Genomic DNA, 25,446 nt, shown 5'->3' with positions numbered 1-25,446 from the left:
GATGATATTTATCTTCACTTGTAAGTAAGAGGTTTTATGTTCAAATCGCGTGGATAACGAATTCGATATCAAATTAGATTGTTCATGTGTGGCTTAACTGAACTCTCCTCTTCCCTTAATGTAAAATATATCGTTGTATTAAAAAGAAAAATTCTTTTTCAGACCTATGGCGTTGGAGTTTTTGCCCCACAAATCCTCCTACCAATCTTCTACCATTTTCTCATGCTATTAAGTATACGGAATAAAAATATGTTTCGATAAAATTTCCCTCGTACAACACAACGGAAAAGGATCTTTGCCGGATTCTTTTCCTAGGGATTCCGTGATCGTGACCGTTCATCGTAGATTCGACGAGAATCCCTTTCCCAACACAACCATCAGCTGCCTTGCGCCTAAGCGGTGCAACAGCAACTCGAAAGAACATAAGCAAAAGTCAGAAAAATAACCACAACCAACTAGTAGATAATTACGAAATCAGAAATATGCATCAAGTATTATTGTAAACAAGATTTTCGTTTCTAGTTTTGGTAAAAGGAATAGATTCATTAGATAATTTCTACATATAAATGAGACTTGTTCATTCTCTTTATCGTCATTTCTAGGTCGCTTCGAAAAAAAATCATTTGATTTGGAGATCGTTTAACTATCCATGTGTCGAACAAATGGATTGCTATGATAACAAGTAATATCCTCATGATAACCTGTTTAACTTGTTTGATCCAAACTGATGACTAACCGGTCACCAAAATTAAATGAATTTTTCTAAAGATGATCTTTAGATAACAATAAAACATTTGGAGTCACATTCTAATTCAATTGCTGTTACAGTTAACTAATGCACTAGAAAGAACAGTAATACCTCATAGTTCGGAGGAACTAAGTAAGAAAGAAGCTTATAGCTAAGCCCTTAACCTTGCAACAAGGTTCAGGAGAAAAGAACACATATGCAACACATCAAGACCAGGAAAACTTGCTACTGTATAACAGCAGTAATGCAGTAAAAATCATTAGAATAATTTCGACGTCGTCGATGTTTGTTTATTGAAGTCCTTCCCAGGAACTGATAACTCCTCTACTTAACAACAAAGGTGATTATATAAATGAATTTTACAATTTGGATTGACAATAAACTTACACGATCTTTTTCCCCAAAGACCGAATTGATTGCTGAAGCTTCAGCATGCAGAGGACGCCATTGACAGTGTCTGTGTATTGAGACTGACGAAAACAATAGATGAACGCTCCTCGTACCTTAATGGTGGCACTCCAAACCACACAAGCTCATCCCTTTAGCTTGCATCATTAGCTAACGATCCCCAAATAAGATTCACAATCAATTCATACTATGCTAGGCGGGTCACCTACCCAATTGCAGACGGCACGGGGCCAGCGCGTTCTTATGCAGTCCACCAGAGGCGCATGCTGAGCAGGCTCCGGCTTAGCGATTTCTGTGACTTTCCCTCCAGATTCATTACCACTAGAAGCAGAGGACACTACCACATCTGTCATGTATTCTTCAGGAGTCCACCTCGGAGGTACCGACACCCTCAATTTTGTGAGCCTAGGTCTTTGAACTGGCATATCGCCTCCAGAGGTTGTCTGGCTTCCATTCAGGTCAGATTTTGCAATTCCATTAAAATGGTAAAGATCAAACACCTTCTTACCCATCAATCCAGTTGAATCCTTCAGGCCTCCCAAGCTCTTGTCCAAATCCAAAATGACCTGCCACAACTCACTCCATACAATAAATCCTGTGTTGCAGAGGAGGTCAACCTTCTCAGTTGGAAGTTTTACGTTAGTTTCCCTAAGGACTTGATGAAAGCCTTCCACGCTGATAAAACCACCACCGCCACTCTGATCTTGTGCATCAAAAGCTCTCCGAATCTGTGATTCCCTTCCTTCCAATTCATTCTCATCTTGGACAGTGGTATCAAGAGAAAAAAGGACTGTATAATGAGACTCACTCCCAACTACCCAGATTGGCCATTTTGGACTTTTCAAATACTGACCAACCTTACAGAAATTTAGGGATTCTAACAGAGTGAGGAATCCAACTTCCACAGTTTTGGATATGCCCTTTAAAGACATGCCACCACCTAAATCCATCTTTCCATCAAAAACATTAGGGACTGCCTGCCCGCAGAGCAATAAGTTCACAATTTCCTGTACCATAACATACAAGGGTAGAACAATGAACCATAATCCAAAGTTCATAATAAGAACAGCAATTGGATCACGTACTGAAGCACTGGGCCAAAAAGTGAAAACTCGTTCACATGGAACTGTACCTGTGAAGCATGCCCAAATGGAGCAGTTACAAGAGGTAGGCCGGGGTCATCCCTGTCAGATTGTACCAAGTCCTGCAGTAGACAAAGTTCAATAAACTAGTTTAGTTAAAAAAAATAGTGTTGCATCGTTACTGAAGACTCAAGTAAAGTATACGGTTTTCAAAAGAGGTTGCAAGCTTACTAACATACCAGTCCTCGAGAAAGTAAAGCAGAAATAAGGAAAAGCAATGCCCCCATACGACTTTGGAAGACAGGAAGCACTGCTTGGAGCCCCATAAACGCACTTTCTTGTGTTGTGTAAGTGCTAACTCTTAGCACTTTATGCAAATCAGCAGCTGATTCGATTGAAAGACCTTCAAGTGACTTTGTTATTACCTGTCAAATGACAGCACAAACACAAAGGTTGAAAGTTTAATTCAAAGCAAATATACAATTATAGTGCAAGTTAATCATACATTATTCCTATCATGAGAGAAGAAAAAAAGAAGTGTATGATCCACCAGCTCCAGTTCACTTACTTCATCATTCAGGTTGTCGTCAGCCCTCTCAGTTTCATCTCCAATAACACTCAAAGTTGCAATCACCGCCCTTTTATTGCTTCCACATAAGAACAATATCTCACCCATACTTCTAATAAGTACGCTGTCAAAAGGACGAAGTGTTGGTTTCAGCAACGTGAATTCCCATGAGTCAAACAATTTTAATCATCAATCATGAAAAAGATTCTCAAATTGCCAACATGAATCAACATAGTTATTTTCTTATAAATCCTATTTCAAACGGGGTTGAGACACATATCAGGCAGTCCGATTTTTCTTCCTTTCAGCCTGATTTGGAATATAAGATACCATCCAAGGTTATGGTTTTTGGCTTGGTTGATGGTACATGGGAAGGTAACACCAGCAATCTACTCCAAAGACATAGGCCGGGATCCTTTTATTCTCACATTGGTGTATTTATGTAAGAGTTTGGGGGAGAGAGTGGATCGTGCTTTCTTATCTTGCCCTTTTAGTTGTAAGTTAGGGTGCTTTTTATTTGATCAGATTAAACTGATTTTTTTTTTAATAAAACCCCTGCCCAAAATGACGTCGTTTTTGTTTGGGATATTCTTCAAATAAAGAGAATTCAAACGCCCAGGTGGTGCCTCAACAATGCCTCAGGTGCCTAGGCGCGCCTCCCAAAAGCCCTGGCCATCTATAGCCCGCTCCAGCTGGGCAGAGGCGTTTTCTTGGTAGCCTATCCCAAAAAACCGCCCAGGCTAGCCTCCATACTAGTTTGTAATGAAATTAGTGTATGCTTACAAAGGAGGGAAAAGTTTGTAGTGTATTTATGCAAACACACTTTGTAGTGTGTGTTTACAGTGAAATTAGTGAGAGCTTACAAAGGAGGAAAAGTTTGTAGTGTGTGTTTACAGCTAAATAATGTGCCACAGAAGTGAGTAAACCAGAATGGATGTACAGAAAGTGTCTGCGACTTGCGTTAACTGCAAAATGAATAACTTAATGCATATGCATCTTCAACCAACATATAAATTATCATGCAATGATTAATCACCTTGCTTTTGCATCTTCAGTAAGAGAGGCAAAATTATTCGATGCAACACACTGACTATTAGACGGTGTCCTTGAACCCGTATTTTGATGCATGTTTGGTGCAACTTTACCTAATTCAGCTGGGTAGAAAAGGAGGTATTTGAGAACAAATGCCTGCACAACCAAACAGAAAATACTGTTACCATCTAAAAGAGAATCATGAAATGCCTGTCAAGTCAATAATTTTTTTAAAGCACCAAGAAATATTAAATAATAATACTAATAAATTGAAGAAAATATCAATTAAACCTAGGGGTTGGGGGCATGTCTAATTACAATGACAGAAAAATATCTCAAAAGCAACACAAAAAAATAAAAATAAAAAACCAAGTCTTCATATGAAACATAGAAACTAGAAAAAAGGATAAACGGCTTAATACAATCTTTCTGTGCCTCTTGTCGTAATTTCTTTCCATCAATAAAATTGAGTAGTAAAAACTTCTTATGAGAATGCATGAAAAAAATTTAAATATTCAACAAGTCAACTACCACCTAAGTTTTTAACAACCTTCTTATAAAACATGAAAGGGCATCATTACTACAACATAGACCACTAGCCCATCTGCATTAATTCAAGGTTTAAAATTGGAAACTAGTACTATGCTCTAGTGGTATTTCCCCTTCAATTATAAGGAGGAGGTCTCAAGTTCGACTCCTGTGACTGGCGAGTTTGATACTTAATTATGGCTGGCCCATGGTTTGGCTCAGCCCAAATCCCCACCTGCAGTAAGCAAATTTCCTCTAGTGGGCAAACTGACAGACTATTGTTTGCTAACTCAGAAAAGAAACAAAAGAGAAAGATTATCTAATGTTATGACTTGTTTCACTGGGCTGCGTAAGAATCTATCGACCCCAACCACTTTTAATCATTAGATGAGTTACTACCAATTTGCTGACAGTATAGTTGAGCCAGAGCATATTATCACTCCAACTGTCTACCATTTATAACCACTCTTTGTGACTGGGTCCAATAGAGTTTGGCAGTAAACTGTCAACAGTGCTAGCTGAACTGTGATGGTAAAATGAAAATATAAATCCACCAGCAGTAAGTGCAAAATCTTTGTACTAATACACAGAAAAAAAAAATAAATAAATAAAAAAACACACAGTTATCATCTCAGTTAGTCATGTCAAACTTTTGCCAAAACCATAAGGCCTTCAATCTTCCATTAAAAAAAAGAGTGTTACGTAAAAGAAACGGTGTTAAAATGGTAATCAAGAAAAATCGTTATCTTCTACTCCACATCTTTATAACTTCCAATCATTTCCCCTATTGTAGTCTCATCTTCTCCCTCCCTTATTCCACAACTCCTACTTTCTGTCCATCATAACTAGTAACTACGAGACAGACAAATAGCCTACTATTAATTATTTGGTGATATTACCTTAAAAAAGCTTCTCTTTTCGATTAGGCAACCACTGTTGTGTGACAGAGTCTAATGAAAGCTAAAGCTGGTTCCCAAATTATTAAAATAAAATTAATGCCTGAATGCTAATGCCAGAATTTTATAAAATGCACAAGTCAGACTCCACAAATTTTAACTTCTGCAACCAGAAAATAATTCTCAAATAAGAGTTCCAGAAGAGAGTTAGATTCTTCAAAGCACAAAAGGAGTCCTTGATAAAGCAAGACAGATATTGATAGCACTAGGCAGTTCAAATCACATAATTTTGAGCAACACCGCATATTAAAAGGAACACATAACATATTATGTCGAGAAATCAGGAAGTTACTTGAATGGCTGCTAAAACGCCACAGGGCCCACCTTCATGCTGCACTAGACCCATAGATGTTTCTGGATCAGAGCTAAACCTATTAAAGATGTGATGAAATTCAAAATGAGAAGTGATTTCAGTAAACTTGTTAAATATGGAGGCAAAAGTTTCCAGATGTAATTTTAAAATGTCCAAAACCTGTGTCTTACAGAAGCAGTTCCGATAACTTACAAATTATGGTGCCATAATGGGATGATGCATAAAGATTAAAGAAACATAAGTATTTGAGTAGAGAAGCATAAAACTATAAGAATACAGAACTCTTGAGTTGACTCAGAGTAAATTTAAATTGACTGTCTTCTGATGAATAAATTATATTGTAAACCAATCGTGGCAGCATATGTATATTAGTAGGAGAATGACCAGATCTGAAGGTTTTTATCTCCATAACCTGAAAAAATAATAAATAATCCAATGACACACTAGAAACAAACAGGTAGGCCATAGTTTCAGTGAATTGAGTTTTGGAACCAGTATAGAGTTTCTGCTAGCTAGAAAAGAATAACTCGACGAACTAAAATTTCCATCCATTCAGTATTATCTCAGAGGGCCCTTGAAACTTTCCAAGAAGTGTAAAGATAAAAATATTAAAAGAAAAATGAAAGACAAACACTCTGGAAACGCATCGACATGTTTTAGTCATTATATGTCCCTATTAAATTATCAGCAAAATCATAAAACATATCATGAGGAAGATGTATCAGTATCCTCATTCTTAAGTTACTATCTCTGTCTGTTTAACATGAGTCCAACCATATACATAACCAATGCCATGGCCCAACACCCATACTCTATTTCAAATATGAATCTAGCTTTTCAGCTGCTTGGATAGCATGCATACTTTTCTATAGAAAATCTGCCACATCATAAGTTTTAAAGCTTTACTAAAAGTCTACAACCATGTCAGCTTTCTCATGCTATGTGAATATTTTTATCTACTCATTGCCTAAGTATGCGATGGGTGCCATGGGGAAAAGTAACAAAGACCTGTGAGGACGACCAAGTTTTTAACAACAGTCATCACAAGTAAGCTTAAACTTTTTATCAACTTATATATTCCCAACCCTGTTTGTTATATGTGGAATGGTCTACAAAAAGAACAAGTAAATGAGAGAAACAAGTTCCCTCGATGGATTCTGCCACCAAAAGCAATCAAAGACAACCTAAATCCATCAGAACTTGGGGATTTCACTTCTTTGCTATCTTTTCCTAAGGGAATGTATGATTATCTTCTTCTAAATATACTTCTTGCTTTCTTTTGAGAAGATTGTAGGTCAGTCAGTAGAAGGCAAAGACTCTAGATCATATGCATCCAGAGTAAAAATCAGAATATTATGATCTCCACCATTTAAATCACATAGTAGAAGGTGACCAGGAAAAAGAGCCCTGTAACTTCAGGAGAAGGGTCCCCCCCCCCGCCCCCCCCAACCTCCTTTTTCTTTCCACTCACAAAGGGGTTGCAGTGAGCAGGCCGAGGCGACTTTTACCAAAAACACAGGTGTGTACAAAGTCGCACCAAAAACACAGGTGTGTGCAAAGTCGCGAGAGCGTGTATGAGGGTTGAACCCTGCCCAGTGCAGGAAGGTTAAGGAAGGAAGGTTGGAATGCCAACGGGCATTTATTATTCAATCCAATTAACCCAACCCAATAGTACATACCCATTTTGGGAGATAAGAATCTTATAGGCTTTTACTCTGGATGCAACACACAGCCAAGAATGAGGTGGCATAATTTTTGGTTCTTTCGTGTATTCTTTCCATAATTTCCAACGCGCTTCTTTGATTTGGATGGCTAAAACAAGGAAAAAGCTTTATGAAGTTATTGTGTGCCAGTGTTGTTTAAGGTAATTTTAGAGTGAGACCATGGACGGATATGGGAGATTCACAGTGGGCAGAGGGAAGAGCTTTTATGTGATAAAAGTCAGAGATTGGTCTTCACTTTGTGATTCAATGTCCACAGAGTTTCGGGATATTTTGTTTTCTTCTATTTTGGAAGATTCCAAAGCAGCTGTTCGTTAAGAGTCAATTAGCGTGTTTAGAATTATGTTAAATGCAGATTTTATAATAAATACTCTGGCGGTACTTGTTTCTGTTCTCACTAATACAGTTTCATAATAAATAAATAAACGCTATGGGGTGACCTTTTTGTGATAACGCAGCTCCCACCCCTATGCCTGATACATCACATTCCACGTTTACTCCCTTCTGACCTTACCTTTAGGGAACTAATGCCTTCGATGTTTAGGTTCTTTCTAATCATGACCCTTTTCTTGTTTCTTTTGTTCGTGTCTGGTCTGTTGTGTGTTTTTTAAGGCTTGTCCATCCTAATTCTACCTAGTGGCCAATTCAACCAACAGAGAAAGCAACCCTAGCCCTTAGGGCAAGCACTAAGTACGTAAACTAGCTTCTTGAATGAAACAATAACCCATCTCTCTTCGTATGTTTCTGCAATATAAAAGTGACTAAGAGACCCGCTAAAGTTATCAACTTTTTGATATAGCAGCTTACTTTTGAGAAGATATTGCAGCTTACTTGCACATAAAGTGCAAATGAAATGCTTTGAACATCAGAAAACAAGAACCCTAGTGCATTCTACAAAGACAAATCATTTTCGAATTCCCAATCCCATCCCAACTGAACTATTACACTATTGCATCAAAATACACAAACTTTACAGTAAAAGACTGAAACTTCAACCATGAAAGTTAAGCCACAATTACAAGTTGAATGTTATACACACCTTATTCCCTGATTACTCCACTGCACAAGAATGCCCTTTGTAACCTCGGGCCCGAAAACCATCGAAAACAGCTGCTTTGCATCCTCTTCCCTCAACCCCTTTCCCAAATTCACTTCCTCCAAGCTCAATTCCTTATCTTTCGTCGCCACCTTTGGAGCCAAACCCGAAGCGGAACCCGCAGACCCCGACAACACTTTGCTAGGTGAAGCCGAAGCCGAAGGCGGACACGTATTGGTGTCCAGCATTCTCTTCTCAGCAGCAGCAGCCATGAGCTCCCGCTGAAGTCTCCGGGTCTTCACTTCCAACGGCTCCTCAGCCAGAGCTCCGGCGGGTCCGTCCCTGGGCTTGCTACGCTTGGGCTCCGGAGGTGAATTCTGCATACTCATCCGCAGTGCCATTCGGAGGTCCTCCTCCTCGTGATCCACCATTGGAACCCTTTAAGATCCAAGGCTCGATATTTAGGGTTCCGATTCCAAATCGCACAGCAAAGTTTGAGATTTGAAGAAGGCGGAGGAGGAGGAGGAATTGGAATTCAAAACCCTCGATGGGAGGGCTACGCGGTACAAAAGCCAGACACGGAAACAACGACTGAAATTATCAGACAACGAATTCCAGCCCATTTACGATGCGAAACGGTGCGTAGAGGGCAGCAACAACAGCAGTTGATCCATCTAGTAAATTTACTATCAAGGTCTTGAAGTTTTGTTTTACGGTTAATATATATGAGGGTACTTTTGTCAATTTGGAGTGTCGAGTAAAATTAGAAGTTAACAGTAGAGTGGCCAGTGATACCTTTCCTTTCATGGTAGCAAAGCAGAACCCGTTTCCGGTTGAACGAATCTTTTCTACTTGTTTTACCATCTACTTTAAACGTACTTTCGTGTATGCGGAAGGTTTTTTTTTCTTTACATTTGCGACAGGGTATATATTTGCTCTTAAACTTGACTGTTTATATGATCAACAATGACATCTAATGCGATTGATGAAGAGCTTAAAGCATGTATATTGTATCTTTTATCTGACATTTTACATAATCGTTTCATTTTAACTGCAAAATAAATAAGAAAAGTGTATTAAAATCACTACCTCATTTTGTTTTGGAAGGATATGATGAAAGAAACATATAACAGCCCAGTTATTTTGAGGCTCTAGTGTAATTTATCAAACTGTTTGGATGAAACATGAAAGATTTTAGCACAACAACTAGGCACCATTCGTAAAGTTATCCTGTCACCACTTGCTTTAGAGTAAACCCTCACTTGAAATAAGCTGCCTCCTTTTGACAAGACATCCCACCACTCACCACAATTTTCAACTCTCAATTTTAACTTCAAGCACAACAATGTCGTCGACCCCAACAAGTTAAACCACCACCTAGCCGACCAGTTGCAATCTTTCCCGCCATACCACTGCCTCAACTCCGGCGAATTCCGAAGCAGCGTACCGAAAAGTAATGGAAGATGATAAAAGCATTTTGGTAAGGCCTAATCAGATAAATACTCCCCGTAGTCATAAAGTATTCGGAAGATAGCCCTATGGTAAAAAAATTTGGATTTAAACCCTTATGGTCTAAGTCTGTTAGGATTTATACCCAAAATTGAAACTTCCGTCATTCCTCCGTTAGTAGCATGCATGTGAGTCTCATATATGGGATAAGATGGTCATTTCATAGTTAGTAGCATACCAATAGCTTAGCTAAAACCCTCACGTTCCCAATTCTAAAGCACGAACAAAATTCGTTTATTGAAATTGGAGTTTGGTTTGTGTTTGAAAAGCCACATCGATGGCTAAGCGAAGAATTGAGGGAGAAGTCACACCAATATACTCAAGTATTGTTGCAATCTTGATAACTTTAGGTGATTGGTTTATTTTGAAAATGGTTTGTTCGTAATCGTATCCATCATGTGCGGTTTTATGCTTGAAAGTTTTTTCTTTTGTCCAGTCGGTCTCCTCCTTATTACACTTCAAAGGTTTTTTTTTTTTTTTTTTTTTTATAATTTTTTCCAGTCGGTTTCTTCTTTCTTTCCAGTCGGTCTCCTCCTTATTATGCTTGAAATTTTTTTCTTTTTCTAGTCGATCTCCTTCTTAGTGGGGATAAGGCAACAAAAAGGAAACAAAAAGAACAAACTAGAAGGCAAAAAACCAATTAGTTGTTCAATTAAAGAATTCAGTTGCGCACCCGGATGCGATTTTAGTTCTTGATGTCTTTGTTTATGAATGGAGAGTGACCATGGAAGGGATGAAATGGGGGATGAAATAACCATCTTATCCTCACATGCGACACTCACATGCACGATACTAACGGAGGAATGACGGAAGTTTCAATTTTTGGTATAAATCCTAACAGACTTAGATCTCAAGGGTTTAAATCTGAAATTTTTTATCACAGGGGCTACCTTCCGAATACCTTATGACCACGGAGATTATTTATCTGATTAAGCCTTTTGGTAAAATATGTAAACTGTTTAATTGGTTAACGTTATTATGGGTATTTGAAAATTTTATTCATGTGAAAAGATTAAAACGGCGTTACCTATTTGAGAAATCACTTAAATTGTGTAAAGACACATAGAATCTAATTTAATCTAGAAAAATAAAAAATTTAAAGAACCAAAATTTGTAAAAAGTCACTTAATGGTATTCCTTTTTACTCGTATGTGAGACGTGAACGAAGAGTTTTTAAGTTCAATTCTTGTAAATGGTAAGTTTGTAACCAGATTATTATAACCGATTCGTTACTTGGCTTAGCTTTTGTTTTTTAATATAAATATCTTTGTATTAAATATCGTACTCGACCCAGGCCCAAAAAGGAAAAGGCTCGAGTGGGCCACGACTAAATAGTTGGCAAGTGTCGAGAGACACATTCAACAGCTCTCGAAAATCTCAGGTAACGAGGGTCCAAGTTCCAGCTTCCATTTCCTCTCTCGGTTGTTTCTCTCTCTTCTGTTGCGGGATTAGAGTTAAAGCCATTGCTCCGAGGCCGACCTTTCTCTTCCAATCACAAGGTACACTCTTTTCTTCTTGGCCTCGCAATTAACCTGAAATTGTAAACAACTAAGTTCCACTCATTTCATTGTTTTTTTTTTTAATTAATTTTATTTCATTGTTTTTATGCAGGAAATCTGAGATATTTTTCGGTTCTTCTCAATGTGAGTATCTCTCTGGATTTTTTTTACTTCTGCGTTTTTTATAATTTTGGAATTTGGAATTTGGAGAAAAAATTGAAGATTGTATTGTGGAATTTGGATTTTAAGAAATCACATACCAAAGGGATTCCTTGGTCTTCTAAATTTCTAATAATTAATAATTAATGATAATGGATAATGAATGGTTTCTTTTGATGAGGTATTCAATGGTCAGACTGCGCAGGGTAGTGCTATTCACATAACTTTTTTTACCACCCACACACCCTTGTCAATTTTTGTTCATTGATCTTCACCAATGCATTCGTTCCGATGACTGGAATTGAGAGGGTTGTATGAGAAGTAAAAAAATGCGTGTGATTGTGAATTGTGGGTTGGTTGGCACCAGCCCCTTTTCTTGTTCCCCTGGGGAATGATATTAGTTTGATTACAACAACAACAAAAACAAAGCTTTATCCTACTAAGTGGGGTCGGTTGTATGAATCCTAGAACGCCACTGCGCTTGTTTTTGTGCCAAGTCTTCTGTTAGATCCAAGTACTCCAAGTCTTTTCTTAAAGTCTCTTTCCAAGTCTTCCAAGGTCTTCCTCTACCTCTTTGTCCTCGAGCCTCTACCTATGATAATAATTTGATTATTAATGGAAAAAAACACACAAAAAACACACAAAAAACTGAATTTACAAAAATAGGGGTTGGTTAGTCACTTTATTTTGCTTTTTTTGGATTCAAAACATTTTTCGTGGTGGGTTAGCATCTACCTGAACATGTGGATAACTCAAATCCATGAAATTTATGATCCTTTCATTATTTTCACTTTTAAGACATTATGATGCTATTTTCATAAAATGCAGCTATCGAGTTTCGTTGAACAAGTGATTTCATTGCAAATTTGTACAAAAAATTTCTTAATGTAATGTTCATTAGCAATATTTGGTCAGGCATTGTGGCTGTCACAAGATTGTGTTTGTTTTTTTTTTTTTTTTTTTTTTTTTGGTCAGAGCAAGAATGTGTTTGTCAAGGTTATATGTCGTAGTATAAACTTTAAACAGTTATGCTTATTTATCCATCCTTTTGTTTACTCTATAAGGGCGGACGAGGAACTTGTTGATCAAAAGAAGTATCTTGAGGAGTCTTGCCAGCCTAAATGTGTAAAACCTCTGATTGAATATCAGGTAATGTACTGCTGCTATTACAAAAATCTGTCTTGCAACTTCTAGTACCAGGAGTTGGCGTTCGTATGAACTTGAAGTTGGATACGATATTATTTATTAAATTACTAGCTTACTTTTAGCTGTTCATAATTTTCTTCCCAAGATAGTCGTAGCTACTTGTTTGTATTATGCTGTACTTGTTCCACGGCTTTTATCCATATCCATGCTTTCTTCTCTTTAACAATGGGGATTACAAACTAGAAAGGCTTCAAACATATGTTTGCATGTGGTCTGACAGTTAGAATGCGCAAGTGTTCTATGTTTTTCCATTTGTGGAAGCAATTTGGAAATGATATATAAATACCAAATTTAAAGTCAGTAATAGTAAAGTTGTTATATGTATCAGTCTAACATTACAAAAAGTGACTGTGCGAAGGTTATAGCATGAAAGTTGGCTCTCAGATGATCAAGATCCAAATTGTCATAAATCAAGGTTTTAAAAGACGCTAGGCGCTAGTCGGGCGGCGGGTTGGGGCCTAGCGCTTAGGTGCCTAGGCGGACTAGGCGGATTTAAGTAAATCTATTATATTTCGTGTAAATAAGTGTCTGCTTATACTTAAAATATATATACTTTCATTATAAAATACAAAATATAATGACATACATATTAAGAAGCATTGGAATATAATGAAACCATGGGGAACAAAAATATAATGCGTGTTCATTTAAGTATGCAACAAGTCTCTTACAATTTATTGAAAAAAAATAAAATGCAAAATGAAAGTTATTTATTTTCTGTCTAAGTGAGTTGCGACCTAGACAAGTGCCTAAGTGGGTTTGGACAGGCTAGGCGGTCTAGGCGGGTGCCTCAACAAGTCTAGGCACCCTTTCTTAATTTTCAAATGCCTAGGCATTAATCGGGGCAGTGGCCAGCCGCCTAGCGCCTAGGCGGGGATTTTTAGAACAGTGTGATAAATAAGTGATTAAACGAACTCTTTTGACATATTTAATGAGTTTGTTAGGTTATCTTTTTTAATCTTAAGAAGCCAATCTATTAAGAAGAAATTTATGCATTATATAAACGAGAAGATTCAAAAGGGTATATGGGGTTCATTGAAAGATTATGTGTGAGTTGGAAAAAGAGTGAGACAATAAGATATTTATATCCTATGAAATAGAGATTGAAATTTATATTCAATGGAAGGATATTAAAAATAAAAATAAAAGACAGAGCGATGAGTTTACATCATTCATACTCTGAGGATCTTCATAAGCTGCTATATCATTTCGTCCACTAATGAGTAAGCCTGTCCGGGAAGGGACTGCAAAACTGTTTTATTCTGATTATGCATATGAAATTAGTTCAAGTAAGAAAAGGCAAAAGTTATAGAACATATACTACTGAAGGATTTTTGTTATATCTGAAGGGGTGTGGGTTATGGGCGTTTTTTAGATTCGAACTTTACTCAAGGGATCAAGTCTTACATAGACAATGAAGTCCCAATCAAAATCTGTATCACTTGAACCTGTTGATATTAGGACTTGCTATTGAAATTGAATCTTACAATTTTGGAACTTATTGCGCTGTATGAAGCTCTGTGAACATTGTAATTCCGTTTCCATTACCACAGTTATGCAGTGAATATGTGGATTTATAATCAGCAAAATGATTGCCAACATTGGAAAATCTCGAGCTACTTTAACTGTTATACTAGATTTAATAAACTTTTGTAATCTTTGCTTACAAAGAGTAGATGACTAGGCAATTATTTCTATTGCGCACCTGTTATTGTTCAACCTTAGAAATTATGTTGTTAAAAATGTCTTACTAGGGTCTTGATTTCTACCCCTTTTGCACCCTTTTCCCTCCTCCCATAATTGAAGTGCTTTCGACTCTCAGGGTGTCTGTAATAATTTTGAGTTACGAGTTAAGTTTTTGAACTTTTTCTTCCATCTTTGTTTCCTTCTTCAAAATTTGAAAAGGAAATGGACTGCTATGACCATTGGAGGTCTTCGTTTTGATATTCATATGTTCTTCAGCGGGTACAAAAAGAGGGGCTTTTCACATATGGGTTTGAATGGACATAACTTCGTAATCGTACTGAAATATTTGAACTTCTATATTTATTGTAGGCATGTGTTAAGAGGGTTGAAGGTGACGACGGTGGAGACAAGCATTGCACAGGGCAGTACTTTGACTACATATCTTGTGTTGACAAATGCGTAAGTCTCATTTTATTTTGTTATACTATATGAAAATTTTGTTCTCGCTCAGATGATGAGCATTGTTTTCTGCAATGCAGGTTGCGCCGAAGTTATTTCAGAAGCTCAAGTAACTGAGTTGAAGTTCTAGGGTCTCCCCATCCTTTAATTGTTACCCTTTACAGTGGATATGAATTTTTAACTTGCGCTACGATGTTTGTTTCCAGCAACATGATTCAAATCTTGTTGAGAGGTCTTGAATTAGAATAAAAAGATAATTTTGTGAGTTGGTCTTGTCATCCTACCATCAACTTGTACCATTCTTTTACAAATATTGATTGATGAGAGTAGCGGGTATTAGTCGTGCGTGGGCGCATGATGCTATAACACGGTTTATCTTTGCGAGATCTACTATTAGGCCTACCATAATCTAGGGCTATGGTGTCTCGTACACGACTGAAGCTAGTGCAATGTGTGATGTGTGTCGTGCAATATTTTGACAGTTGAGGTCGAAAATATTCACCCCGTTATGCATTCAGTTTCCTCTTTTAAAACAAAATTCCTAGTGTTGCCTGGGAATTTGGAGAAATTTTTGTGCAACTGGGTGTATTGTCTCTTGTTCCAGGAGTAATTTGCATTCAGCTTCCTCTTTTACTATATTGTTTGTATAAAAAAAAACATATAAATTAATTTTAGAAATATTTGACGCGGCAAGAAACGAGAATGGATAGATTGACAAGTGTCAATTACAATAACGTAAACTAAAATGCATATTAGTAATCTGCACAATATGTATTGTTATTCAATCCAATGCGTGTTGTCCTAGTTCTTTTGCCCTATTCTTTCTTAGTTTGTACTACATCAGTATCTATGCCTTAGTTCGAATCTCCTTCTTATAGGTTATAGTAATAGAATAATTAATATAGCCTTAAAAAAATTTGAAAAGCCGGGGTGAGTATTTTCTTGAAAGTTTTGGGCTAAGGCCCAAAGGTGGTGGAAAATTTTTAAAAAGGCCCACAACCGCCTTTCTTTTTTTCTTAGAAAGCCTGACAGACTACACAACCCTAGAAGCTTTAAAAAGAGACAAACACACTTCGCTTTCTTGTTCTCTCTCTCTCTCTCTCTCTGTGGATTGTAATCCATCCGAACCCGATCGTTTTCCTCCGCAATCCGTCAATTCTGTTGCTTTCACTCTCTCCTCACCGCCCCAAGTAAGCTCTCTCTCTCTCTCTCTCTCTCTCTCTCTCTCTAGATACATATAAATATACATACTTATGCGTGTGTATTTTGTTTTCTGTTGTTTTTAGGATCAGATTCTTGCTGTATTTCTTTATGGCTGTGAAAATCTAGATCTATTTCTTTAGATTTTGAAACGCGCAATAGCTATATATATATATTAATGTGTATATATCTGTGCGCGCGCGTTTGTTTCATCTGTGTTGATTGTGATTCTTGGTTTTGCGATACGATTTTTGGAAGGAGGCTTCGATTCAATTGTTGCAACAGATAATATTTGTCGAAACCTAAACCTCGATGGGTCGGAAGAAGCCGACTGCTCGGGACGACGAGAACCCGCAGCAGGCTGCGGGTGCAAAGTCGAAGAAGAAAGCTTTGGTTATTGAAGACGATGAGTATTCTATAGGAACTGAGCTGTCCGAGGAGTCTCAGGCGCAGGAAGAGAAAGTTGCTGTCACGGGAAAGAAGGGTAAAAAGGGTAATTCAAAAGCTTCAAAGCGCAGGGATGATGATGACTTTGATGATGTGGGAAAGGGGGACGAGGGCGAAGATGAGGTTCCCCAAGTTGCCTTCACTGGAAAGAAGAAGGGAAAGTCGAAGAAGAGTGGTGGGAATAGTGCGTTCAGCTCTTCGAGTTTTGGGCTGCTTGGAGACGAAGACGGTGATGATGATGAGAATTCTGGGTTAACTGGTGATGATGATGAGGGTGCTCCAGTGGTGAGTTTTTCTGGCAAGAAGAAGGCTTCAAAATCGTCCAAGAAGACTGGTGGTAGTTTGTTTTCAGGGTCAGCTTTTGATGCGATTGGTGATGAAGGCGATAGTGATGGTGAGGTTGTTGAGAGCTCTGTGGATAAGAGTAAAGAAGATGACAATAGTGAGAATGAAGATGAGCCTGTAATCTCTTTTACAGGGAAGAAGAAGCCGTCTAAGGGTGGGAAGAAGGGTGGGAATGTGTTTGCAGCAGCTAGCTTTGATGCCCTCGATGATGCAGATGAGGATAAGCATGAAAAAAATGATGAGGATGATGAAGTTCCACAGATTACATTCTCCGGTAAGAAAAAGAAGTCATCAAAGGTATCAAAAAAGAGCGGTGCTAATTCTCTTAGCTCAGCTCTGCTTGATGAGGGGAATGATCAAGATACTTCTGTATCTGAACCAACTAGAGTTGGCGATGACACAGTTGAAGATGAAGATGCATCTGTGATTGCATTCACAGGTAAAAAGAAGTCTTCCAAAAAGAAAGGTAATGGTGTTTTTACTGCATTGAGTGAAGATACAGATGTATTTGAACCAGAACAACCAAACACTGAAACTAGTAAAAGCGAAGCTGATGATTCTAAAACTAAGATGAGTAAAGAGGTTCTAGAAACTTCAAAAAGTAAGAAAAAGAAGAAGAAGAGTGGAAGGACTGCTCAAGAAGAAGATGACTTGGATAATATTCTTGCTGAGCTAGGTGAGGGTCCTACTACATCGAAACCAGCTGAGGCTACTGTGCGAGCGGAGAAAGTTGAGGGTCAACCTGATCTGGTTGCCCCGGTTGATGCTTCTGGTGAAAAGGAAGGTGAAGAAGAGACTGGGGAGTCTGCTGCTGCAAAGAAGAAGAGAAAGAAGAAGGAGAAGGAAAAGGAGAAAAAGGCAGCGGCTGCAGCCGCAGCAGGGACTGCTACTGCTCCCGTGGTCACTAAGGATGATAAACAAGAAGAAACCCAAATTGAACCTACGGATCCCAAGAAGAAAGAAGTGAAAGGTAAAGTAGCAGATAAGAAACTTCCAAAACATGTGAGGGAGATGCAAGAGGCTCTTGCTAGGCGACAGGAACTGGAAGAGAGGTTGAAAAGGGAAGCAGAGGAGAAACAGAGGAAAGAAGAAGAGGAGCTGCGTAAGCAGGAAGAACTTGAGAGGGAAAAAGAGGCGGCCAGAATTCTGAGAAAGGAAAGGGAAAAGGAGAAGCTGCAAAGGAAGAAACAGGAAGGCAAGTTTTTAACGCCGAAGCAAAAAGAAGAACAACGTCGGCGGGAGGCAATGAGAAACCAGATACTTGCTAATGCAGGGGGTTTGCCTCTCCCGACGGCAGACAATGAGAAAAAGGCTAAACGGCCCATGTATCAGAAAAAGAAGACAAAAGCAGCACCCATTCATGCAAATGGTGCAGCTTCTGCGAAGCCAGTGGAAAACCTAGAAGAGGGAGGCCAGCTGGACACTATCCCTGAGCCAGAGTCTGGGGAATTTGAAAAAGTAGAAGATGTAGAGTCAGTGGATCTGGAGGAAAAATCTGAAGTTGCTGAATCGGTTAAAGATAATGGAGTGGAAGAAGAAGAAGAAGAAGAAGATGATGATGATGATGATCCATGGGATGTTAAGAGCTTTGATGATGTTAGCCTTTCTGTTAAACGTGGATTTTCTGATGAAGAGATTGACTCTCAACCTGTTGCAAAAAAAGACATAAAGAGTGCAGGTGCCAAGCCATCAGTTTCTGCCCAGAAAACCGTTCCTTCTCAACCAATAAAATCTCAGGATGGTGAAAATAAGAAAAAACAACCTGATAATGATGTTGACAAAAGTAAGAAGAAAGATGTTTCTGTTAAAAAAGCAGCGGCAACTTCTAATGCTGACCCTAAAGAAAGTGGAGATAACCTTCGTTCACCTATTTGCTGCATAATGGGCCATGTTGATACTGGTAAAACTAAGCTGCTGGATTGTATCAGAGGCACAAATGTTCAGGAAGGTGAGGCCGGAGGTATTACTCAGCAGATTGGAGCAACATATTTTCCTGCTGAGAACATCCGTGAGAGGACCAAGGAACTGAAAGCTGATGCGAAGCTGAAGGTCCCTGGTCTGTTGGTCATTGATACCCCTGGGCACGAGTCATTCACTAATTTACGGTCACGGGGCTCAGGTTTATGTGATATTGCTATATTGGTGGTTGATATTATGCATGGTTTAGAGCCTCAGACAATAGAGTCACTCAACCTTTTGAAAATGAGGAATACGGAATTCATTGTTGCGCTGAATAAGGTGAGGTTTATGGTCAAATCTACTGTCCAGATCTCTAATACTGTCGTCTCATAAATGTTTATTTATGTATTCTGGAATATCAAATTTTTAGGTGGACAGACTCTACGGATGGAAAACCTGCCGCAATGCACCAATTGTGAAAGCAATGAAGCAACAATCTAAGGATGTACAAAATGAGTTCAATATGAGGCTCGTACAGGTCTCGTGTACTGCAACTTTGTCTTTTGTTCACTTTATTTGCTTGACCTTTTGTGTTTCTAAAATTTCAATTGTTTGTATGGTTTGCCAGATTATCACTCAATTCAAGGAGCAGGGGTTAAATACTGAATTGTATTATAAGAATAAAGAAATGGGGGAAACATACAGTATTATTCCTACAAGTGCCATTAGGTATGGCTTGTGGAATAACCTTATCTCTTTTACTTTTTAGTCTCTACTGCAAAGGTTTTTTTTTTTTAGTAATTTGCTCTATGCTATGTCCTGAAATTCGGCTTTTGAATATCGCAGTGGTGAAGGAATTCCAGATTTGCTATTACTATTGGTTCAGTGGACGCAGAAAACTATGGTTGTGAAACTCACTTTCAGCAATGAAATTCAGGTTTGATATAGTTTCACCTTGTTTCCAGTAATGTAAAGGTGCTTAACTGTTTATGTGTGAGTTGATGGGGGCTGTTCTTGTGAACCAGTGTACGGTTTTGGAGGTTAAGGTTATAGAAGGCCTTGGGACAACAATAGATGTTGTTTTGGTTAATGGTGTGCTTCATGAAGGAGATCAAATAGTGGTTTGCGGCATGCAGGCAAGAATCTAAAATCTTTTCCGAGACAATTTTTGTAAAGTTTGACGGTTATAAAACTATTTTCAATATTTGCTTTAGAACTGCTTGCAAATGATTGTAGTAGGTCCCATTATTGATATCAATTTTTTTTGTCTCTTTTAGGGACCTATTGTTGCTACAATTCGGTCTCTATTGACGCCACATCCAATGAAAGAACTTCGTGTGAAGGTAGGTTTCTTTCTTTTCTTTTCAACTCTTTTCTGCTTTTTGTTCTGCATTGCAATTAGCTATTTAGTGATTTTAGTGTGAGAATGAAATCTGTTGCTCCCAGTGAAAGTTAGTCGACTGAAGAATAAGTACAACAGCATAAAGTGCTACGTGCACATGTTAGTGGTGTTGGCTGATCATGTATTAAAGAAATGGAAAATATTAATATTATCATAAACATAGAAGGTTCAGAATTTTACATTGGCGAACAAGCAAGACACAAGGTACAGGTAAACCCCATTCATTGAAAGAAATAACAGCCAAACCATTCTGGTGAATCCATCCAAATACATCTCAGGAAATATCAGCCAGCACATCTGCGAAAAACTCGAAATGAATCCTACCCCACAATGGATCTGCTTTATGGTGCATGCATCCATAAAAAATTGTCATGTTCTCTGTTAAAAAACCCTAGGTATTGCCATTGGGGTGCTTTTCCAAAAAAAAAAACAGTAACATTTAGATAATAGTGGCGCAGTGCTACAGTGCTCTTTTTTATGATTTAGGGGCCGCAGTGCTGTATTGCTTTGGATTTCTATGTGATTACAATCATTGCATTATTCCTCAATGCTTGTTTGATGTTGTTTTTTGTTTTCTTTTTCCTTTTCATTTTGTAATTTAAAAAAAAAAAACTTTTAGATAAGAGTGGCGCTATTCCCGCCTCACATTTCCTATTTTCCCATCTACATTAGAATATTATTTATCCCAAATGGACCCTTACATAATAGTACTTTAAAGGGATCACATATGTAAAACTACATAACACAAATAAATAGAAGAGAACCAAGATATTGAGGCCAATATGGCTGCTAGTGGAACCAGGTAATCTTCTAGAAGAGTGGAAGAGAGCCCAGACCGATGTTTGAATGCTTCTTTTCTATTATAAACAAGTAATTTAAAGGAAGAAGGAATTAAGTAATAGCAATAGGAGGGAAGTCCAGCCTTTCCAGATTTGGTCCTGCCCGATTCACAAATTTACTCAAAAAGAAATATAAAGGAGTGACGATTTGATTAGGATAAAGGGAAAGAAAGGAGGCAAGGCCATTTTGGTAATGCAAATAGTAGACTAATATCACTTAAAAACTTGATGGGGGTTAAAAAATATGGAGGTTGGGTTCAGTGCCGTTTTCAGATAATTGTTCTTGATAAACTTAGGACAAAACGATTGTTGGAGCAACTCTACATAGTTTGGAAAATGGTTTATTTTGGATTCTCAATTCAGATAACTATTTGATTAATCTGGTTTATCAAATAGTCGATTTCTTTGATGGTGCAAATCCAATTCAGTGGGATCTCTTATTCACTTATTTTCGTCCATAAACAACATTCCATGTTGAATCAGATGAATGATTCTGTGGGTCTTTATTTCAGGGAGCATATCTGCATCATAGTGAAATCAAGGCTGCACAGGGTATCAAAATCTCAGCACAGGTAATTTTACATTGAAATCAAGGCCAATCCAACTCTATCTATTTGGACTCATGTTGTGGGATTTTCTTGATTTTTGATGTTTGTTTTATGAAGGGTCTTGAGCACGCTATTGCTGGTACTGCTCTACATGTGGTAGGGCCTCATGATGACTTGGACGAAATCAAGGAAACAGCTATGGAAGACATGAAGTCAGTTTTGAATAGGATTGACAAGAGTGGTGAGGGTGTTTGCGTTCAAGCATCTACTCTAGGTTCCTTGGAAGCATTGCTAGAGTTTTTGAAAACACCAGTCGTTAACATTCCCGTTAGTGGTATTAGCATAGGACCTGTGCATAAAAAGGATGTCATGAAGGCCAGTGTAATGCTTGAAAAGAAAAAGGAGTTTGCCACCATCTTGGCATTTGATGTCAAAGTGACACCAGAGGCCCGAGAAATGGCAGATGATTTAGGTGTGAAGATCTTCATTGCCGATATCATCTATCACTTGTTTGATCAATTTAAGGCCTATATTGAAAATATCAAGGAGGAAAAGAAGAAGGAATCTGCTGATGAAGCTGTCTTTCCGTGCGTGCTCAAGATTATGCCCAACTGTGTTTTCAACAAGAAGGATCCAATTATTTTGGGGGTTGAGGTTCTCGATGGCATTTTGAAGGTATTATTATATGCACTCCATTTGGTTTACCTAGTTCTCTTTTAGCGGGATATGATTGTTTACCATCTTAATTTGTCTCTCTTCTTTTAATTTCTCTTATAAGTCCCTTACTAATTCTATGTTTTTTTGGTCAGTATTAATTCTTTTGTTTAATACTTGAATTTAAAATATCTGATAAGAGACTTAAAATGGAATGTTGCTGCAAGTATAAGGATGGTTTGTAATTTTCACCGAAGGAGTTAGCAGGGTTGTTGAATGTATAGCGTAGGTAGTGGAAACAATTTATTTGAAAAACTGTGACAGAGTATTGCTCGGGAACCTGCTAAGGTTCGCTGGGAGCTACTAAATTTGTAATTCTGGAAGTCTGGTAGATTGGTTTAAATGGTTTGCTGTGCCAGCTCGCTCAGTTTTTCTATTCTTGGTTCCCTTCATCATATGAATACTAGTTCTTGTATAGTGCCTATTTAATGTTTGCGAGTTCTGTTTTTGGTTTAATATGAATAAGTCCAACTCCTTGTATGTCTGATTTTTTTTTTTCTGCATCTTTGAAAGTGTTAATATCGAATCAATTAAATGTTTGCTAATTAAGTTCAGCTCCGATTGTACTACAATGCCAGGAATGTTAGGTGAAAGTTCTTATTATTTTTATTGTATGCTCTGTGCAGGTGGGTACTCCAATTTGTATTCCTCAAAGGGATTTTATTTCTATTGGGCGCATTGCATCCATTGAAAATAACCACAAACCTGTTGATACGGCGAAGAAGGGGTCGAAGTTAGCCATTAAGGTATGAATGTGTGATAAGTATTGACATACAAATATATGTGCTAGTTTTGTCGTCTGGATTGGCTTGTCATTGCAGTTGTGGAGTGGTCTTGCTTTTAGTTTGTTTTTTGTTTTTTTATTTTATTTTTTTCATGTTCTGGCCGATCATTTTGTAATACCGTTTGGTCTTGGCTTTTCCTGTTTTCTAGCCGATCACGTAGTTCGTTTGCGTTTCATCTGTTTTTTCTCTTACCCCTTCTCCAACTTATACTTTTAAATAGTGAAATGAAACTTTTACACTTGTCCTCGTGCTTATTGCAGCTTTTTTCTTGCGTTTTTGCAGATTATTGGGTCAAATTCGGAAGAGCAGCAAAAGATGTTTGGTAGGCATTTTGAAATTGATGACGAACTTGTCAGCCAAATCTCAAGGAATTCGATTGATGTACTTAAAGCGAATTACCGGGTAAGATTTATTTCGTTGTACAGTTTACTTCCGGACAATGTGAACCATCGTTATGAACTGTAATTCAAATATGCAGGATGAACTATCAATGGAGGAGTGGAAGCTGCTCGTGAAATTGAAGAAACTTTTCGAGATACCATGAGAAGAGCTAATGCCATGTTTGAGGAAATTCTTTCGTAACACAACACTCGAGAGGCTGTAACGACTTCAGCGGCAAGCAGAAACGATACCAAGGTTCCTTGCGGATCTATTTTTGATCGTAAGCGGCACACAAATAAGTTTCGGCACTCAAATTCAAGTGCGATCGTATGTGTAGGGGGAGAAAAAGTTCCGGTTTGCATCTTCAGGAGGTCCTTTATCCAAGAGAGTGCATTGCATTTTTTGTCCATGCAGTGTCGGATCCAAGTCGATATTGATGGAAGCAAACAGCTTTGTTTAGTCCTTTTGGAAACCTGTTGAGCCAGCGTTGAACGGGAATGATCTGAAATTCGACATTAAAGTTGTACGGTTGTTGGCATGAGTATATGTTATCGTTGTTCTCCCGACGGACACGGTATAGTACCATATATTTCAAGGATACCTCAAATAGAAATTAACGTCTCTTGGTGGCTTCATCTGTTTTTCCATGGTTTGAACCTTATATATTTTCTCCTTATTTTTCTGCACGCGAACGACCACATGACCATCTTGTGGACTTTTCTGACCGAAAAGTACCCAAAGTTAGGTGTGATTTTTCATTTTCCAGAATTTGAATATATATGTTCGACCGAATCAAGGAGGGTTGGAACAAAAGAAACTGGTGTCATAATATGTTTTTACTATAGGGTGAGGCGGAAAATATTGGTATTGAATTTGTCATCGATGAGATTCAAATTTAAAACCTTTCATGTACAAGTGAACAAAAATATCATTGGATTGTACCTCTAAACGGTATATGTTCTGTACTTCGATTCTAAAGTTGTCAAAGTTTTTCCGCTACCAAATCGCAGTTGGTGTTTTTAATTGTGTTTTTGAATATTTGAGTGAATACCAAGTAGAAATTTTGGCAATAGGTTCTATAATTTGAAGTATCTCAGGGCATGCAAAACGAGAATTATAATGTGGAAGTGACCAAAATGCCCTTTCGATGAATCAGAGGTCAAATTTATGCCGCAAACGTTGACTTAATTTGGTGTTCTAGGATGATTCGGGGACATCGATTGGATAATCAATCGTTAGTTTCTTGTGAGCCTTGGTAGGGTTTTGGAAATCATGCGTTAAAAGTTGCAAATAATAGACCACCCATTAACTCATTAATTTTAAACAAATATTTTAATGAGATTCTATACCACTTACGCATGCTTAGAGATGTCAAACGGGCCGGCCCACCATACGCATGCTTAGAGGTGTCAAATAGGCCGGTCCACCATTGCCCATATAAAATCGGTTCACATAGACTTGGGCCGTGCTTGGGCCGACCCCCTTAATAAACAAATCGTGCTTGGATTGATTCACTTAATAAAACATTAAGTCCAATTTAGCTAGTAGTCCTAACCCATTAATACCTAGACTGTTTTGGGCTAGATTAGTAGAACGTGGCGGACTTCAACAAAACAAACTTTAATTATTTTAGAATTATAAAAAATAAAAGAAAACAGAAAAAACAAAAAACAAAAATCTTATTTGACCATGTTATTAAGCTACATATCATTAGTATTGTCTTACTAACCTTAAAACGTATGTTTATGGTTGAAAAATAATGAATAAATGAGCTTATTCATATAAACCGTAGGCCCGGTCTGCTCGATTCTTCCAAATCATGCCATGCCTCGCCTTACCTTACTTAAATAGGCCTAAATCTTTGGTTACAACCATGTCAACATAATTTTCAAATAATTAATACCTTGAATTTCAAAGTTATTCACATGTGGTTCTCCTTTGTTTATCGGTGTTCTCATTTGCAACCACCTGCAAAA

General features: G+C 37.9%; 3 protein-coding genes across 4 annotated transcripts; 2 read left to right on the top strand and 1 right to left on the bottom strand.

Annotated features, from left to right (window-relative positions):
- Positions 1–753: 753 nt before the first annotated feature.
- On the bottom strand, positions 754–8,987 carry LOC137729036 (uncharacterized). The gene is made up of 7 exons (XM_068467857.1): positions 8,396–8,987; positions 5,615–5,693; positions 3,843–3,994; positions 2,807–2,930; positions 2,478–2,663; positions 2,289–2,360; positions 754–2,163 (listed from the first exon to the last, which is right to left on the bottom strand). Exons 1-7 carry the CDS (start codon positions 8,821–8,823, stop codon positions 1,339–1,341), a joined length of 1,866 nt encoding a protein of 621 aa, XP_068323958.1. The 5' UTR covers positions 8,824–8,987; the 3' UTR covers positions 754–1,338.
- A 2,273-nt stretch (positions 8,988–11,260) lies between these two features.
- Positions 11,261–15,175, top strand: LOC137729918 (cytochrome b-c1 complex subunit 6-1, mitochondrial-like). The gene is made up of 5 exons (XM_068468971.1): positions 11,261–11,400; positions 11,513–11,544; positions 12,624–12,708; positions 14,821–14,910; positions 14,991–15,175. Coding segments are annotated over exons 2-5 (210 nt in total). The 5' UTR covers positions 11,261–11,400; positions 11,513–11,542; the 3' UTR covers positions 15,024–15,175.
- Positions 15,176–15,981: 806 nt separating this feature from the next.
- LOC137727519 (eukaryotic translation initiation factor 5B-like) lies at positions 15,982–24,105 on the top strand. Of its 2 annotated transcripts, none has more exons than XM_068466366.1 (12): positions 15,982–16,100; positions 16,369–19,140; positions 19,232–19,339; positions 19,430–19,530; positions 19,648–19,738; positions 19,827–19,937; positions 20,079–20,144; positions 21,555–21,614; positions 21,708–22,265; positions 22,931–23,050; positions 23,372–23,491; positions 23,568–24,105. In XM_068466366.1, exons 2-12 carry the CDS (start codon positions 16,423–16,425, stop codon positions 23,631–23,633), a joined length of 4,119 nt encoding a protein of 1,372 aa, XP_068322467.1. In that variant the 5' UTR covers positions 15,982–16,100; positions 16,369–16,422; the 3' UTR covers positions 23,634–24,105. The 2 variants fall into 2 exon arrangements, with proteins under 2 accessions (XP_068322467.1, XP_068322468.1); XM_068466367.1 differs by having other exon boundaries at positions 16,012–16,100; positions 16,372–19,140.
- Positions 24,106–25,446: the final 1,341 nt, after the last annotated feature.

Source organism: Pyrus communis, chromosome 3 (genome assembly GCF_963583255.1).
Source record: "Pyrus communis chromosome 3, drPyrComm1.1, whole genome shotgun sequence".
Classification (NCBI taxonomy): domain Eukaryota; kingdom Viridiplantae; phylum Streptophyta; class Magnoliopsida; order Rosales; family Rosaceae; genus Pyrus; species Pyrus communis.
Note: the sequence above shows the minus strand (reverse complement) of the source record. Positions and strands in the feature narration are given on the sequence as shown.

Coding starts and splice junctions, on each gene's coding strand:
- LOC137729918 (XM_068468971.1), top strand. Junction 12,709..14,820: donor AACCTCTGATTGAATATCAG/GTAATGTACTGC, acceptor TATTTATTGTAG/GCATGTGTTAAGAGGGTTGA. Junction 14,911..14,990: donor TATCTTGTGTTGACAAATGC/GTAAGTCTCATT, acceptor TCTGCAATGCAG/GTTGCGCCGAAGTTATTTCA.
- LOC137729036 (XM_068467857.1), bottom strand. CDS start 8,823: ATGGTGGATCACGAGGAGGAGGACCTCCGAATGGCACTGCGGATGAGT. Junction 2,361..2,477: donor CTTTACTTTCTCGAGGACTG/GTATGTTAGTAA, acceptor TGTCTACTGCAG/GACTTGGTACAATCTGACAG. Junction 2,164..2,288: donor CATTTGGGCATGCTTCACAG/GTACAGTTCCAT, acceptor GTTATGGTACAG/GAAATTGTGAACTTATTGCT.
- LOC137727519 (XM_068466366.1), top strand. CDS start 16,423: ATGGGTCGGAAGAAGCCGACTGCTCGGGACGACGAGAACCCGCAGCAG. Junction 19,141..19,231: donor TCATTGTTGCGCTGAATAAG/GTGAGGTTTATG, acceptor TCAAATTTTTAG/GTGGACAGACTCTACGGATG. Junction 23,051..23,371: donor GGTCGAAGTTAGCCATTAAG/GTATGAATGTGT, acceptor GCGTTTTTGCAG/ATTATTGGGTCAAATTCGGA.